The following is a 17380-nucleotide window of genomic DNA, read 5'->3' on the forward strand; positions in this document are numbered from 1 at the left end:
ATGCAGAAAACCTTTTCTCTTCTCATGAAGTTCCTGTGCAATCTTTTTTAAAGAGAAAAAAACAAGCTGCTCTGTTTGTTTACCTTTGTCCTTTTCATCTAGTTATATACATGTTTATTACAACAAACAAATGCATTGTTCAAATTAAATAGGCTAATTTTAAGTAGAAACAGTCCTTCAACTCACAATCTTGTAATTTAATCCCAGATCCACCCCTTCACTGGACAAGGCTGAGCACGAGACCTAACCACTCTAAGCCTCAATTTCCTTGGCTATCAACTGGGGAGGAGGCCTTGGGTGGTGCAAATGGTTAAGCAATCAACTATTAACCACAAGATTGGCAATTCGAACCTACCCAGAGGCAACTCGGAAGTCAGGCCTGGTGATCCACTTCCAAAAGGTCAAAGCCTTGAAAACTCTATGGGGCAGTTCTACTCTGTGCACACGGGCTCACCACGAGTCGAAATCAACTCAATGACAACTAACAACAACACGAATTGGGAATGGCACTATTTAGCTTGTGGAATTGTTGTGAGAATGAGATTAAAATATAAGTCTAATATGGAGTGCAGCATAGTATGCCCTCATTATGAATGGCTAACATCATCACATAAAATCTACCCAATTCTACAACCCCACAGCATATTTTAAGGAGCCCTGGTGGTGCAGCAGTTAAGTGTTCGGCTGCTAACTGAAAGGTAGGCGATTCAGACCTGCCAGCCACTCTGCGGCAGCGGGGGAGCGGGAGAGATGTGGCAGTCTGCTTGCTTGCATAAAGATTACTGTCTTGGAAACCCTCTGGGGCAGTTCTACTCTGCCGTATAAAATAAAAAAAAAAACCAAACCCATTGCTATCGAGTCGATTCCGACTCATAGCAACCCTATAGGACACAGTAGAACTGCCCTATAGAGTTTCCAAGGAGTGCCTGGTGGATTCAAACTGCCGACCTTTTGGTTAGCAGCCGTGGCACTGAAGAGCTACGCCACCAGGGTTTCCTATAGGGTCACTATAAGTCAGAATCAACTTGATTCAAATGGGTAATGGGTAGCATATTTTAAGGCAAATATCCCAAGGCTAGAAAAAGAACAAAGGAAAAGACAAAGAGATGATGTGGGTGAAGTAGAGAATAAGCAGAAGAATACAAGGAGCAACCATCTCCCAAACAGATTGGTCTTCCAAGGTTTTTAATAAAAAATAAAAATCAACCTACTAGACTTAAATAATTGGAAAACAGAAATTTTACTGAGTTACCAATAAAGCTAGCAAATCTTAAAATCTATTATAAGTATTTAGAGAAAATGATGAAATTGGAGTTCTGAGTGAAAACGAAATAATAAACAGAAGACATATATTTTAAAACTTGAACTCATGCACAGACTGGAAAATATAAGTAAAGAGATGAGTTAAAGCCCAAGGGCCCCGTTAAGCATACTATCCATATCAACCACAAAATCACTGCCCACTTTTAAGTGAATGAAGCTCTTTCTTAAGTAATACTTCTCTAGTTATCCCTTCCAGACCACACACTTAAACGTGCACATGCAATGAGAAAATAAAAATTTACTTACAGTCTGGTCCTTCCAAGTTTAGATAGGGGATATCCATGACCCTCATAAGAAATAACCTATGAAAAGAGGACAAACAGGCAGTGGGTGATTTGGGGAGAGAGAAATGCATATAGGTGTGTATTAAAATATTTAGTAGAAGTTCCTTGATTATATTACTCTATTTCTAAAATCATTTTAAAAGCACTTAAGATTCACTTCAGAGACTCTTCTGCTGGGCTAAATACTTTTCCTAAATAAAAAAGAATACTGTGTACACCCAACACCTATAACAGCTTCCAGCACTCAGTGGCTGTTCAATAAATATTAGCTAAATGGATGAAATTAGTAATCTAAGAGTCAAAAGAAGGTCCTGTGCAGAGCTGTCTTATTCACTAGTCTAAGAAAGCTGAGAGGTGATAAATATTACGGAACACTAGCCATCTCCCAGACTCAGGAACAAGTATTCTACAAATTGTAACAGTAACTCCTAGGATCAGTGTTTCTGAGCTAAAGATGACAGCATAGGTTTCTTTTTTTTTTTTTTTTAACTGAAATACAGTCATTGGATGAATGCCAATCTTTTTTGGTGAACTGCACAGTTTGAAATAAGTGACTTCCCAAAGCCCACATTATTATCGTCACTTAAAACAACATATTAAAAGCACAAAGCGAAACAACCCTTGGTAAAGAAAACTATCATGCTGATATAAACCATACCAAAAAAACCCATTGCCATCGAGTTGATTCCGACTTATAGTGACCCTATAGGACAGAACAGAACTGCCCCATAGGGTTTCCAAGGAGCAGTTGGTAGGTTCAAAGTGCCGACCTTTTGATTAGCAGCTGAACGCTTAACCACTGCGCCACCAGGGCTCCAATATAAACCACAGCAGTCATTTTATGTATTCTCTCCAAAATGGATACAAAGGCACAAAAAAATATTACTTGTAAATTACAACTCTCTGCAATATCATTCAATTTCCTTTTACGTCCCAAGATTATGGACAAAGTAACGGGCATTCTGTTGTTTGTAAAATGATTTTAACGAGTTTTGCTTAGATAACAGCATATTGTGTATTTCTAGTAGACAGTACTACATTATACAGCAAATTAAAAAGGAAACCCAAGTGCCCAAACAAGCAATCAGTTTAGCTTCGCTGACCCGCAATTAAGGCATATTATTATCCGGCATTCAAAAGCCAAGCAGGGCATGATCTAGTTTACAAATGGAATCGTCAGCATGAATAACACAAAGTCATGGTACTCTGTGGTCTGAGAACTTGTTGTCTGGCCTACAATTTAATAAACCAAATCCTATGGCTAAGAAGCCAAATTTATTTTTAGTTCACTAATTTAGGTACAGTGCACTATTCTGATTTTATAAGCAGTTTTACTCAATTAACTCAGTATTACCGGCAACACAGAAGATAATACTATATATATAAAGCACCTGGCAGAAAGTACGTTTCTCAATGATGGCAGCTATTATTCTTGTTGCCAACCACAACCAGGAAAGTTATTCTTGGGTTAAAGAAAAAAAACAAAAAAACCATTGCAGTCAAGTCGATTCCAATTCACAGCGACCCTACAAGACAGATGAGAACTGTCCCACAGGGTTTCCAAGGCTGTAATCTTTATGGAAGCAGATTGCCACATCTTTACCCTGTGGAACACCTGGTGGGTCTGAACCGTCGACCTTTTGGTTAGTAGCTGAGCACTTAACCACTGAGCCAACAAGGCTCCTTATTCTTGGGTTAGGAGACTCAATATTGTTACAGTTCACATAATTTTCAATTTTCCATTTAGTAAATTTAGAAATGGTCCCCAAATTCTAAAAAAATTCATTTAAAAGCTAATGGAATATATCAAGTGCCATAAAATAATTAAAACTTTTTTCTCTAATTTCAACAGAATACAAATTGAGCCTATACGTTCACTGTCAATTACATTAAAAATCAAAATCAATCTCAATATTTAATAAAGTTGGGTAAGTAAATTTGGTTCATCATTTCAACAAATTATTATATAATCAAAATAACTATGAAAACTTCAAAATATAAACTATGATATAATTCTACATTTTCAAAAAGCACAGAATTTTGTAATTACATCTTTGTACAATATTTGTTAAACCAAGAGTAAAAAATAAAATCCTCCCCGACCACCAAAAAAAAAAAAAAAAAACAAAGCAAAAGCAATTATTTTGTAAAACTGTGAGCTTTGTTTGTAAAAATTCCTTTTAGTATTGTTTTTTTAAACATAAAAAAGAAAATCAAGGTTACCAGAACTGAGAGGCTCAGGTGAAACAGCAACAGCACTTTCTTAGAGAAAGCAGAACTGAATATGCCAGGTGAATTAATCTTGTGTAGCCTACGGACTGTGTCACCTGGCTGTGAGAAATGGAATGAACGTCAAGTAAAATCACACTAGTTTGAGGCTGCAATTTACTTCTTTATTAAATTTTATTTTATTTCTAACATCATAGGCCCTCAATTAGGAGTTCAGAAAATTTATTGACCTATGTAAACAAAGACTAACACTTAAAAACAAAGAAGGGGCTCCTGAAATTCACCTTTCAGCCGAAGATTAAAAAAAACCACTGCCGTCGAGTCGATTCCAACTACAGGCCTATATAATAAACAATAACACACATGAGGAACGTGCTTCTTAGTTCAATCAAGTCTAGAAGACCAAATGGGCAACACCTGCCAAAAAGCAAAGAGGAGAAGGCAGGAAGGGATGGGAAACTTGGATGAATAGACACTGGGAACCAGAGGCAGAAGGGGAAAGGGGGAGAGTGCTGACACATGGTGGGTACTGCAACTAACGTCACAAAACAATTTGTGCATAAATATTTGAATGAGAAACTTATTTGCACTGTAAGCTTTCATCTAAAGCAGAGTAAACCTAAAAAAGAAAGAAAAAGGGATTTTTTTTGACTATTTTTGTTAAGCAATATACAGGCTATTTGTTGTCCAATATCTTACTTGAATTTTAAATATTACATCTGATTAACATAAATAAAAATTCATTCTCAGCTAAAATACCTAAAAGACTAAAAGAAAAAGTTAATCCATACTATCTTGTCTGCTTATGCAATACTTTAATAGAAACCCCTTTCAAATAAACTATTTTATTTTTGTTGTTGTTGACAATATATACAGCAGAACAATTCTACAGTTTCTACATGTACAACTTAGTGACACTGCTTACATTCTCTGAGTTTGCAACCATTTTTACCCCCCTTTTCAGAGGTGTTCCTCCCCCATTCCTATCTATCAAATAAACTATTCCCCTACGTCTCCAACTTCAAGTCAGGACGTTAGAAAGACGTGAATAGTCCCAAACTCTGGAAGAACACAAAAGCCAGCTCTGTGTTGTGACTTGGCCAACTGTGCCTCTGGAGAGAGGCTGCAAAATTGTGAAATTACCTCCAAAATCTGTGGCTGAACATTTGCCGAAATGAACCACAGTAAACTCTCTCGGTGGCCTCCCACCCTCCTTATGCCATACTGTTTACAAGCCACTGTTCTAGAAACATCCCTGACCTTTGAAAATAAAATGAAAACATTTCATTGCCTGCATGCCTCATACAAACTGGCTGTCACGGGCCTATACTGTCTCCCTGGAACGATTTGATAAAGTATTTCACATACAGATCACCTGACGTGACAGTTTCCAAGAAAGCACTAGGCAAGCAGAAATGCTGATAAACACATGAAAGGTGTTCCTTCACTGTAAACGACATTAAAGAATGATCTCTCCCAGAAGGCCTTTCATCCGTAGATATGAAAAAAGACACTCACTCAGGCCAACACTTGCATGAAACGTTATTTCTATTCTAATGAAGATTCAAATGGCTATAATAGCATAAAAATACCCCAGACGGTGTGTGGAAGTCTTGCCACACCCCTTCGAGCTTTCTGGTGAAACAGCATTTTGGCACTTCACTCTAAAGGGCTGACATTAGCTCCGTCAAAGACTAAATTTAAAATTCCCATTCAATACAATGGTCAATGGCACAACCAGAATTCTAGTCTAAGAAATGGTGTAATTACATGGATAAACCTTGATGACATTATGCTGAGTGAACTAAGTCAATTGCAAAAAGACAAATATTGTATGATTCCCCGCTTATACGAAGTAGGTGAATGTATGAAGGCTAAAGCTTACATAAGTGGCTTCCAGGGGTGGGAGAGGGGAGGAAAGGAGGATCACTGCTTTGAGGGCACTGAGTCTGAAAATGGTGGTCTAATCATTTGGAAAAGGATAGTGTAAGGGTTGTACAACATGATGAACGTAACGTCACTGAATTAAACATACGAAAATTGTTGAATTAGCAAATGTTTTTTTGTTATGTATACATTTCATGGCAATTAAAAAAAAAACAACTAATTTTAAAAAACCGTGTAATTAAAGTTCATATTCCAGGTGTCATAAAATGTACTTTACTCTTTGTGGCATTTATCATTTTTTCAATGCTCTAAGATTATACGTCAGTGATGCCATTTATCCCAGAAATGTGTCCGGAAAGATCCAAGACCTCCAGGGTCTTCTGCTCAACACAGTGAACTTCCCTTCAGCCTCTGAGCCACTTAGGCCACCCACAGGATGTCTTTATTCCCAAACGGCTACCCCATCCCTATTACCCACATGCTATAGAAAAAAAAAAAAAAACCCACATGCTATAGGGCACTCACAAAAAGCCATCCTCCAAACTTTCTTCTGTAGCCAGGCGTTATGACACTGTAATATAGACTGTGTAAGAAGGCTCTTTAGCCACTGCAGAATTTCAGTAGGATATAAAACTTCTAATTTAGGAGTTCAGAACCATAAGCCCTTGAGATTAGTTCTTCCACACACCCATTTCCTAAAAGGAAATTTTAAAGAGATCTTCATGCTAATTTCTATCAGTTAAACATTTTAATTTTCAATTTTTCAGTCTATTGCTGATAAATAATCCAAGTAATCATCGAGATGATCAAAGCTAGTGCTTCTCAGCCCAAGAAGCACACTGAGGAGCTTTAACAAATTTCGATACCTACGAAGCACTCCAGACCAATTAAATCTGAATGTCTAGGGGTGAGGCCAGACATGAGCACATTTTTTTTTTTAAAGCTTTCCAGGTGATTCCAATGTTTTGCAGCCAGCATTGAGAACTCCTACTCTACGTATTAGGACCCCTGGTGGCACAGTGGTTAAGTGCTCAGCTGCTAAATGGAATGTCAGGGTTCAAACCCACCAGCTGCCCAGCAAGAGAAAAGACCTCCGGTAAAGATTACAGCCTTGGAAACCCTATGCAGCAGTTCTACTCTGTCCTAGAGGGTCACTATGAGTTGGAATCAACTCAACAGCAATGCATTACTCCAAGCAGTCTGTTGATTTCCACACCTGCTGGCCAACTGGTTAAGAGCAGAAGTTCTCAAGGTATGGTTCCCCAGACCAGCATCAGCATCACCGGCAAGCTTTTAGAAATGCAAATTCTCAGGCCCTACCCACAACCTACTGAATCAGAAACTCTGGGGACTGAGAATCACTGCATTAAGAGAAAAACAGTTATGTTCAATGCTGTGTTGTTAACTACCATTAAAGATGATTCAGGATGACTCGTGCCAACTGCTTCAAAAATTATTCTTCTTAATGATTTATTTGCATTAAATGATTTTGACTTAGAAAAGTACAAACTATTAAATACCAGCAACTGCCTCAAAATCTAGGATGCAATAACATAAGACTTCTATGACTCCCTGAAACCAGGAGGTCAAATATTAGCAAGCAGCTAGGTTCCCTGCAAGAGATAAATTAGGGAAAATTATTGCTGACAGTCACTGTTCTCATTTTTAGAGAAGAAAGTACAGAAAATTACTTAAAGGACTCTCTTGGTAAGTCACTGGCAAAAGCCCAGCTTGTTTCTGTGAATCAGCCACAAGGGAACACCCCTAGCATCACAAATTGAGCATTAGCCACCAATGTTGCACACACTCGGGGGCACCAAGCTTCTGTTAAGCATGATGGAAAAATCTGGAAATGAACAGTGGTAAAGGTTGCACACATGATGATGTAATACAACACAAAGATTCAGACACTTCTACCCTTATCAAAACTCTCCAACCTTAGCAACAAGCTTCAGATGCAGATTCACGAAACACACAAAGCCTAAGATCAAAAGTAATTCTTTGATGACACAATAGCTCATCTTGGACGTTGACCATGGCCCATATGAACCATTCCCTAGTTGTTCAGTGAAAAAAAAAAATGGCAAAACAATGTCAGTGTTAACCCATTGTATGCAGCTATGCTCATACAATGCATTATTCAAAAATGCATGCAAGAAGTTCTGAAGATGATTCTGGAATACTCTGCATAAAGACTCGAACCTCTGGGAACTGAAAAGACCATTAAGTTCTTTAAAATTTTACATTACCAAATCTACGCATGTCCGTTTTGTTGTTGGTGTTAGATGCTGTTGAAGGGAGAGCTCAGGATACAAGTAAAGATCCCAGAAACATTTATTTTTAATGCTCTATGGGTCAATTAATTACAGCTTCATCTAACGGGGCAGAGCCCAGATACAAGAAGTTACCATCTGAGGAAAAGTTATGAGCAGACGGAGGCAATGGAACACAGGCAGTGAAGAGAGCCAGGCTGCCACAGATCAAAGAGCTGCTGTCTGAGCACAAGGCTGTCCAGTCACTCCTGCACATGTCCAGGAAACCCAGTGACCCAGTGCAGCTCAGGGTGCAGAGAGGCCTCAGAGGTGTGTGACTACAAAGGGCTTGCTTTATGGAGTCAAACAGTTAACATGCTCTGCTACTAACGGGAAGGCTGGAGGTTCGAGTACACCCAGAAGAACCTTGGAAGAAAGGCCTGGAGATCTACTTCCAAAAAATCAGCCACTGAAAACCCTACAAAACACAGTTCTATCCTGAGACACATGAGTCACCACGAGTCGAAATCAGCTCGACGGGAACTGGTTTCTGGTGTTTTATGTAATGGCAGATCTGTGCACACATGCTCACGGACACGTACAAAAGTGCGCGCACATGCACACACAGTCTTGAGTGATCTAGAAGGACTTTTAAGGTCATGGCATACTTAATAAAGAACACTGCTTATTCAGTCTCTTTCCCTAGCAAAAAGAAAAAACCTCAAGCCCCCAAACTCTTCATTCTCCCTACCAAAAGCCCAGTATTTTCACTCACTGAGCAGGAATTTGCATTGCATTTATTTGCCTGCAGCAAGACTATATAAACCTCTTTCTGAAAGCTTTATCTCAAAAAGAGGTTTCCAAGTAAAATAAATAGTACCTTTCTCATGCCACTGAAGACTGGGTTATAGAAATGTTGAGTAAAATCTAATCTCAACACAGAAATGCTGAGTAAAATCTAATCTCAACACAATTTGAGCAGTGAATTAATCTGTTGCTTGGCCCAAGTCCCCAGTCTTCTAATGGAAAATTGAAACCTTAACTGTTACCAGCTCGACTGTTCTGGCAAATAGTCTTGGTACTTCCTTCAGGGCACAGCAGTGAAAGCACTTCCTAAGAACCTTGTATGCAAGGGCTCATCATTATACATATTTATGTGCTATAAAAAACAAATTTCATCATCCAGGGTAGAGACCGTGCAGGCATCTCTCACAAAATAAGCTCATTTATTTTGCTCACTAAAGGTCCTGTGTAAACTAAGAGGGCAACCATGGGCTAGAGGGAGATACTGTGGTATCAGTTATTTTAATTTCACTCAGGTGGTGGGGAGAGAGACAATTTTCAATCTCGTCACTTGCTGTTTTGACAAATAGAGCATTACCCAACATTTGTCCTGAAGCCAACTCGTGTCCTGTCTTAAACAGAGATACAACACTCGACGCAAGAAGAAAAAGAAAACCAACAGCTCATTTGAACAAAAGAGAATCAAAATTCTCTTTCGAGCAGTGTCCATCAAATGAACCATATCAAATTACATCCAATAAAAATGTTAAACTGAGCATTACACAAAGGCAACATCTGCAGGGCCTGTAAAACAACAGATTTAAAATGTCAGAGGAAAGCAGCCCACACAATCCCGTGGTCAAAGCCAATAGCTTTTAGAACCACTGCTCAGGCCAAACACTGAGAGAAAAAAGAAATCTTTCAAAGAGATGAACATTATCTTTTAAGAAAATATGCAACCAGCTGTAGAACTGCCTCTTTTGGAGACGGTGTGCTGGGGAGGAAGAGCCCATTCTTAGTTGAAGACAAGACTTGGCCACACCATGGCTCTGCCACTCCTGTGGCCCTAGGCAGATGACCTCACCCATAAAATGGGGACATTGTCATCTACCTCTGAGGATTGCTGCCAGAAATTACATTTAATGCAGGTATCATACTCCACATAACAGAAGGTGCTCAATGGATATTTCGTGGTGATGGTGTTGGGTTCCACCGAGTCGATTCTGACTCATAGTGACCTCATGTGACAGAGAAGGACTGTTCGACTGGGTTTTCTTGGCTGTAATCTTTATGGTAGCAGATCGCCAGGTCTTTCTCCTGTAGATCCACTGGGTGAGTTTGAACCGCCAGCCTTTCCCTTAACAACTGAGCGCTTAACCACTGCGTCAGCAGGGCTCCTTAGATATTTGGAAGCTATGGTCAATTCCTTAGAATAGTCTGCTAGGCCTTGAATGATATAAATTAAATGCTCAGTAGTCTTGGAAATAATTATTACCCGCTTGCTCCTAAAAAAAATTGCTCCTAAACGGGGCCAATTCCTGGCTAGGAATACCTAAGAATGTTTACTTTACAACTAACGTGCCCTACTACAGAAGGGGCAAGCTCCTTAAATATACACCCAAGAAAACCAACCAAACCCACTGCCGTTGAGTCGATTCCGACTCATCGCAACCCTGTAGGACAAGCAGAACTGTTCCATAGGGTGTCCAAGGCCACAATCTTTACGGATGCAGACTGCGACATCTTCCTCCAGCAGAGCAGCTGGTGGTTCATCAGAGTGACATTTTTGCTTTTTAACACACTAAAGAGGTCTTTTGCAGCAGATTTGCCCAATGCAATACATCATTTGATTTCTTGACTGCTCCTTTCATGGATGTCCATTGTGGATCCAAGTAAAATTAAATCTGTGACAACTTCAATTTTTTTCTCCCTTTATCATGATGTTGCTTATTGGTCCCATTGTGAGGATTTTTGTTTTATGTTAAGGTGTCATCCATGCTGAAAGCTGTAGTCTTTGATCTTCATCTGTAAGTGCTTCAAGTTCTCTTCACTTTCAGCAACGAGGCTGTGTCACCTGCATATCGCAGGGTCCTCCTCCAATCCTGATGCTGTGTTCTTCATATAGTCCAGCTTCTCAGATTATCTGCTCAGCATACAGACTGAGTAAGTAGGGTGAAAGGATACAACCCTGGTGCACACCTTTCCTGACTTTAAACCACACAGTATCCCCTTGTTCTGTTTGAACAACAGCCTCTTGGTCTATATACAGGTTCCTTAGGAGTACAATTAAGTGTTCTGGAATTCCCATTCTTCGCAATGTTATCCATGATTAAAAAGTAATGTTCACAAATTGTAAATATGGACGTTGTTGTACTGGCGCATGTTTTGGTTTGTATATTTTCAACACAATAAAAAAAAAAAAAAAAGTAAAGTCCACAACAGCACTGCTACTGACTATGGTAAGTTATACTCTCTATCCTTGGCTAAAGACCCATGTTTGGAAGAAGGTGGGGGGATGGGAGTGGAGGGCAGAGGGCACTATATTTTAAAAGATTGTGTGTTCACACAATACAGAGGAAATCAGCACAACTGGACTAAACCAAAAGCTAAGTTTCCTGAATACAACCAAATATTTCAAGGGACTGAGTAGCAGGATGGGGTTTTGGGGACCATGGTTTCAGTGGACAACTAGGTCAACTGATATAACAAAGTTTATTAAGAAAGTGTTCTGTATCCCACTTTGGTGAGTGGCATCTGGGATCTTAAAAGCTAGTGAGTGGCCATCACATCAATTGGTCCCAACTCACGTGGTGAAAAGGTGAATGAAGAACACCAAAGACATGAGGAAAATATTAGTCCAAGAGACAGAAAATGCCACATAAACCAGAGACTCCATTAGCCTGAGACAAGAAGAACTAGATGGTGCCTGGCTACCACCAATGACTGCCCCGACAGGGAACACAACAGCGAGTCCCTGACAGAGTAGGAGAAAAGGCGCAGAACTCAAATCCTAATAAAAAGACCAGACTTAATGGTCTGACTGGGACTGGAGGGACCCCGAAGACAAAGCCCCCAGATTCTCTGTTAACCCAGAACTAAAACCATTCCCAAAGCCAACTCTTCAAAGATTAGACTTTTTTTTTTTTATGAGACACAAAATGACACTTGTGAAGAGAGTGTTTCTTAGCTCAAGTAGATACATGAGACTAAATGGGCAGCTCCTGTCGGGAGGTGAGATGAGAAGGCAGGAAGGGACAGGAGCTGGTTGAATGGACATGGGAAATCTGGGGTGGAAAGGAGGAGTGTGCTGTCACATTACAGGGAGAGTAACTAGGGTCACATAACAATGTGTACATAGATTTTTGTATGAGAAACTAACCTGAACTGTAAACTTTCACTTAAAGCACAATTTAAAAAAAAAGGAAAAAAAAAAAAAGATTGCGTGTTCATTACTGAACATTTTAGTCAAAGATTCTATAGAACAATCCTGATAAAAAAGAGGAAAATACAGAATGGAATTTCAAATTTTCGTGGAATCCAAACTTTCTGGAGCCACGGAGGATAAACAAATCCCTGAAACTATTTCCCTGAGATAATCTTTAAACTTGAAACCAAAACTACCCCTGAAGTCTTGTTAAAGCCAAGTAATAGTTTAGCTTAACTAGTAAAGAATTTTTGCCTTGAGCATCACGCTCTTTTAAGACCTATCTATATGGAATCAAATTGACAACAGCAACTGGGAAGATCAGACAGGAACCTTAGGGGGCAGTGAGTTTGTTAATGGGGGAGGAACGGCTCAGAAAAGGAGGGTGAGAACGGCTATCCAACTTAAAGAATATACTCAGTGTCACTAAATTGTAGATGTAGAAATAGTTGAATTGGTATATGTTCTGCTGTATACATTCCCAGCAACAATATAAAAAAAAAAAGATACTGTGTGTTACTCTTTTATTCAAGCACAATTAGTATAAAATTAAATAACTACTACCAAGGCAGCCAACTGGAAAGGAAGGGTCCCACAGTCACCACTGAGGCTGCTTCTCATCATCTGCCTAATTTCCTTCCATCCTGTACATCCTGACCTCCTCGGTTCTGGCATCACCAGAGGCTTCTGGTGAAAGGAATGGCATAGCTGCTACCAGTGGCAGACAATCGGAGGAGACTGGCTGCTTCACTCTTCTGCCTCACAAATTACACAGCCTCACCAAGATCATAAGGCTCGATACATATGAGTATAGCCAACACCCAGGGCAGATATTTTCTTTTTCTCATTCACAATCCAACTCAGCAGCAAGGCCTTTTAAATTAAGATACGATGACAGTTATGAAGTTTTTTAAGAGGGCTTCTAAGCTGCCATTCTCTATAGAAAAGATTTTACTGGCATCTGGAACTTCTACTTCTTTATTCCTGTTAACACCGAGAGTCGGCCACCCAGGGAAACTCAGCTAAGTACACACAGCCCCATAAGACCAGGAAAAACTAGATTCACAGTAGTTTCTTGGAAGTTCACTATGGTTAAAGTCACAGTAACAACCTCGTTCTTTTCACACGTGCTAAATGTCACACACTACGTTAAGCAGCTCTGTAGATGCTACTACTCAACCTCAGACAACCCTATAATATGATAACTGAGCTTCAGAGAGGCCAAATGTCCTGCCCAAATTGCATGATTGGAACCCAAGCTGACCCACCTTGAAGCCTCTGATCTTTTCATATGACCCCTGCTTCCTCTCCTATAAGCAAATCTCAGTGGTGACGGTCACACAAGTACATGTCTACATCTCTCAAGTGTTATGTGCTCAAGAAGTGAAACGTAAGATAATACAGATGCAAACAAAAAAGTGTTCAGGTGTTTCCAAAATACCAATAGTTTTAAAAATTAAAATCTCACTGAAGCAATGAAGCAATGAGTTGCTCAAAAAGAAACAGCTTCCAATGGGTCACTTAGTAAAGACTATTTCTTTACTCCCTCTCCAATAAAAATCTACAGTTGAAAACACCACAGAGCACAAAGACTGAGAAATAAACATGTGACCCAAAGGGAAAGAAATAAACAAAACAGACATTCAAATGTTCTCCCTCAACATCCCAGATCTAGTTACAAGCAGCCTGCCCCCGCTCCCTTTTTCTGGTCAAGGTTCATAACTCCATACAAAGCCCTATTTAAGGAGCATGTTCAATGCAAAAAGTATGATTATATAGTTGTTCTTGAGGTTAGTTGCTGTCATATCGACTCCAACTCATGGAGGCCTCGTGTGTGCAGAGTAGAACTGTGCTTCACAGGGTTTTCAAGGATGTAATCTTTCGGAAGCAGATAGCCAGGCCAATCATACAGTATCTTCTAGGAAAACAAACAACCTCCTTCTGGTCCTGGCGTCTGGTTGGGAGAAGCAGTCTCCAAGTACAAATGTCACCACAGCAGTGGCAGCAGTGAACAGCTGACTGAGGCCCATTACGCGCCAGTCACTGTGCAGTTTACACGGCGTCTCTCATTTCACTGACACCCAAGCCAAAACCAATCCCACTGCCATCAAGTCTATTCTGACGCATAGCAACCCTGTAGACAGAGGAGAACTCCCCCACAGGGTTCTAAGACTGTAAATCTTTACAGAAGCAGACTGCCACGTCTTTCTCCCATGGAGCAGCTGGTGCGTTCGAATGCTGACCTTTCGGTTTGTAGCCGAGCACTTAACCACTGCACCACCAGGGTTCCTCACTCACAACAACCCTATCAAATAAGTAGTGATACTCTCAACTGACAGACAAGGAAGCTAAGGCACAGAGGCGGGAAGTAACCGGTCCAAGATCACACATGTAATACAGAGGAGGGATGGAATTCAAATCCAGGTACCTGACCCCAGAGACCACACTCTTAGCCCCTGTACTATGCTGCACTACGTGACATCTACTGGGAAAATGAATCAAATGGCTTTTTAAATTTTAAATCAAACAGAAACCAAACCAACTATGTGAACTTACACTGGCAAGTGTTGTGACACTCAGCTATATGCTTACAAACAATACAAACTGTGGTACCCCTCACTTGGGGAGGTAGAAGATCCACGGGAGGAAGTTATTTTAACACTCAAAACAAAGGACTTAATTTATACCTGACCTGAACAGTACCTCAGTAAGAACACATTCGATCCATCACCCAAGGTGCTCAAAGCTGACCGCAAACACCAGGCATCAGAACAGACTATCCGACTCCTCTGTATGAGAAGGGCCAGGCGGACAAGGAAGGGTAAGCGAGGGTTTCCTGCAGGTGAGCAGGTGCACCCTCCTGGGTGAGACCAGCAGAGTCTGCACTTCCAGATGCGTGAGCCCCGCTGCCACCTCCCCAGTGACCTGTGACCCATGCAACCAGCATGCCCAGCAGTCACCAGCCAGTGGGGCAAATAAGGTTTTCTCTGCCCATCATCAGGGAGAGGGCTGGCAAGAAAGAAGGCACAGCTCTGGTCTTTAGTATTTTGCTTTCCTGTAACCCTACAGTTTAAAATGTCTCTCACGTTAAATATCAAGCACATGCACGTTACAAGAAAATACTACCCGGTTGCCAGCACATGACTGAGCTCCATGAGGAAGAGGGAAGGAAACTTTGTTGTTGTTAGATACCACTGAATCAATCCAACTGGGTGGTCTGAACCACCAACCTTTTGGTTGGCAGCTGAGCACTTAACCATTGCGCCACCACTGGTGTGCTCTAATTCAGGCACTATAATATTTCCTCCCTGCTCCATACATATGACTGTTACATAGACATATACAATCTTCCACAGATCGCTAATTATACTAATTTAAATAACGGAACTTTTTTTTTAACATTTGCCTTGTCTTTTCATATAAGTGAGCTCATACAATTGAACAAAACTTTTTCAAATGCTCCAAATCAAAGCAGTCTTGCCACCACAATGTACCAATTTGAAACATTTAAGCATCGCCTGATTTCTTACAAGCAAAATTGAAGAGTCAAAAATCCAAATCTGTTGCCATCGAGTCGATTCCAACTTATAGCAACCCTATAGGACAGAGTAGGACTGGCCCATAGAGTTTCCAAGGAGCACCTGGTGGATTCGAGCTGCTGACCTTTGAGTTAGCAGCTGCAGCACTTAACCACTACACCACCCAGGTAGGCACATAAAAAAAATAATTTTTTTTTTTTTTATGTGCCTACCTGGGTGGTGTAGTGGTTAAGTGCTGCAGAGGTAGGCACACAGGCACCAGCAAAAGCAGATGCTGTACATTTGCTGGCACTGTACCCCAATTTTATGTCTACTTGATAATAAACTTTCTTGTTTATCATTAAACTAAAAACTTAAAATGCAATCTGCCACCATATCTACTTTTTTCTTTTTTTAATATCCAAGCATGTTAAATTTTTATATTTTAAGAAAGGAAAATAATATATACTAGGCACCTACTAAGTTATAGAACTATCAAAATCCTTCCATATCTCATGCAACTTTTATGGCCTTTATAACCTCAGTGGGAGGTGAATTGTTTCATTCCCATTTTTCAGAGGAAGAAATGCTGTGTCCAAGGGCTTACTGCTTGTTTCTTCCTCTGTAACTTAGGAAGAGCATAAGGCAGGGTCATCCCAGGAAGACCTAGATTTCTAGAGCAATCCCGTTCAGATTCAGAACATTGTATCAAGAATCAGGCAGCAATTCTGTACGAGCACAATGCAGGGACCTCTTCATTTTAATTCTGCTTCAGGGAACAGCCAAAATAAGACACTTGCTCATTTCGTTCCTTTCTAAGAACTGGTGTAAGTGGAAAATAACCTTCCCCCAAACACCTTCGCGAAAGGTTATCTACAAGGACGCATTTACTACATATTTACTGTCCAGTTCTTCTGAATCATTGCCTTTCTGAATCAAGTATTTTGCAGAAATAGATGACTGTTCATAAAACACAGGGCAAAAGTCTGATTTTGTGTTTTCTGTGGTGCAATAAAAAGTAAAAGCAGAGGGTATTTTTAGCTCTTTCCAGCCTAAAATGATGTGACCCGAGGATCTTCTCTCAGTCTGGTTTTCCATGCATTGATCAAAACTGACCAAGGTTATAAAAGAAAGTAAGTCATTTCCTGACCAAAAAGCCTTCAGTGGGGAGTACATTCCACACAGCCTACCATTAGCAGTGGTCTGATCCTGAGTTCCATGGCTAAACTCTCTTATGACCTTCCTCCTGGTGCCAATGAAGAAAGGAGGCAAACAGAAGGTGCCCTGTCAACAAAAAAGACAAAATGGCACCAGGCCAGATGTTCACAGCGACATCATCCTAGATGAGTATGGCTTAGAAAGCACCTTATACCACATTCAGTCTTTGCCTACTGCTCAAACACCAGCTCTCTCAGGATTTTCGCACTAAAGCCTCCAAAAAGGCATAACTGATGCAGCCAAACACTAATTAATTTAGAGCAACTCAGAAATAGGTGCTTATTTCCCTTGTTAGACATTGATCTGGCAAGAGCAGAACAAAATATTATTTGCAAATGTCAGCAGTCTGATGCCCATCCAAATTTACGTAAGAGCTATGTGTTTGGTAAAGCTTAAATTGAGAAAGGCCTTGTGCCGATATAAATAAACTCTCAGAAAAGTTTACATACTTTAATATTTGAG

General features: G+C 40.2%; 1 protein-coding gene across 7 annotated transcripts in view; it reads right to left on the reverse strand.

The window, feature by feature from the left end:
* The window catches only part of PARN (poly(A)-specific ribonuclease), a 183642-nt gene that overhangs the window by 124816 nt on the left and 41446 nt on the right, over positions 1-17380 (reverse strand). For all 7 annotated transcript variants that reach the window (XM_064295616.1, XM_064295615.1, XM_064295618.1 and 4 more), the window contains one exon: positions 1570-1625. In XM_064295616.1, the coding sequence (XP_064151686.1) occupies positions 1570-1625 (56 nt within the window). The remainder of the gene's footprint in view (positions 1-1569; positions 1626-17380) is intronic.

This window comes from Loxodonta africana, chromosome 12 (genome assembly GCF_030014295.1).
Source record: "Loxodonta africana isolate mLoxAfr1 chromosome 12, mLoxAfr1.hap2, whole genome shotgun sequence".
Lineage (NCBI taxonomy): Eukaryota > Metazoa > Chordata > Mammalia > Proboscidea > Elephantidae > Loxodonta > Loxodonta africana.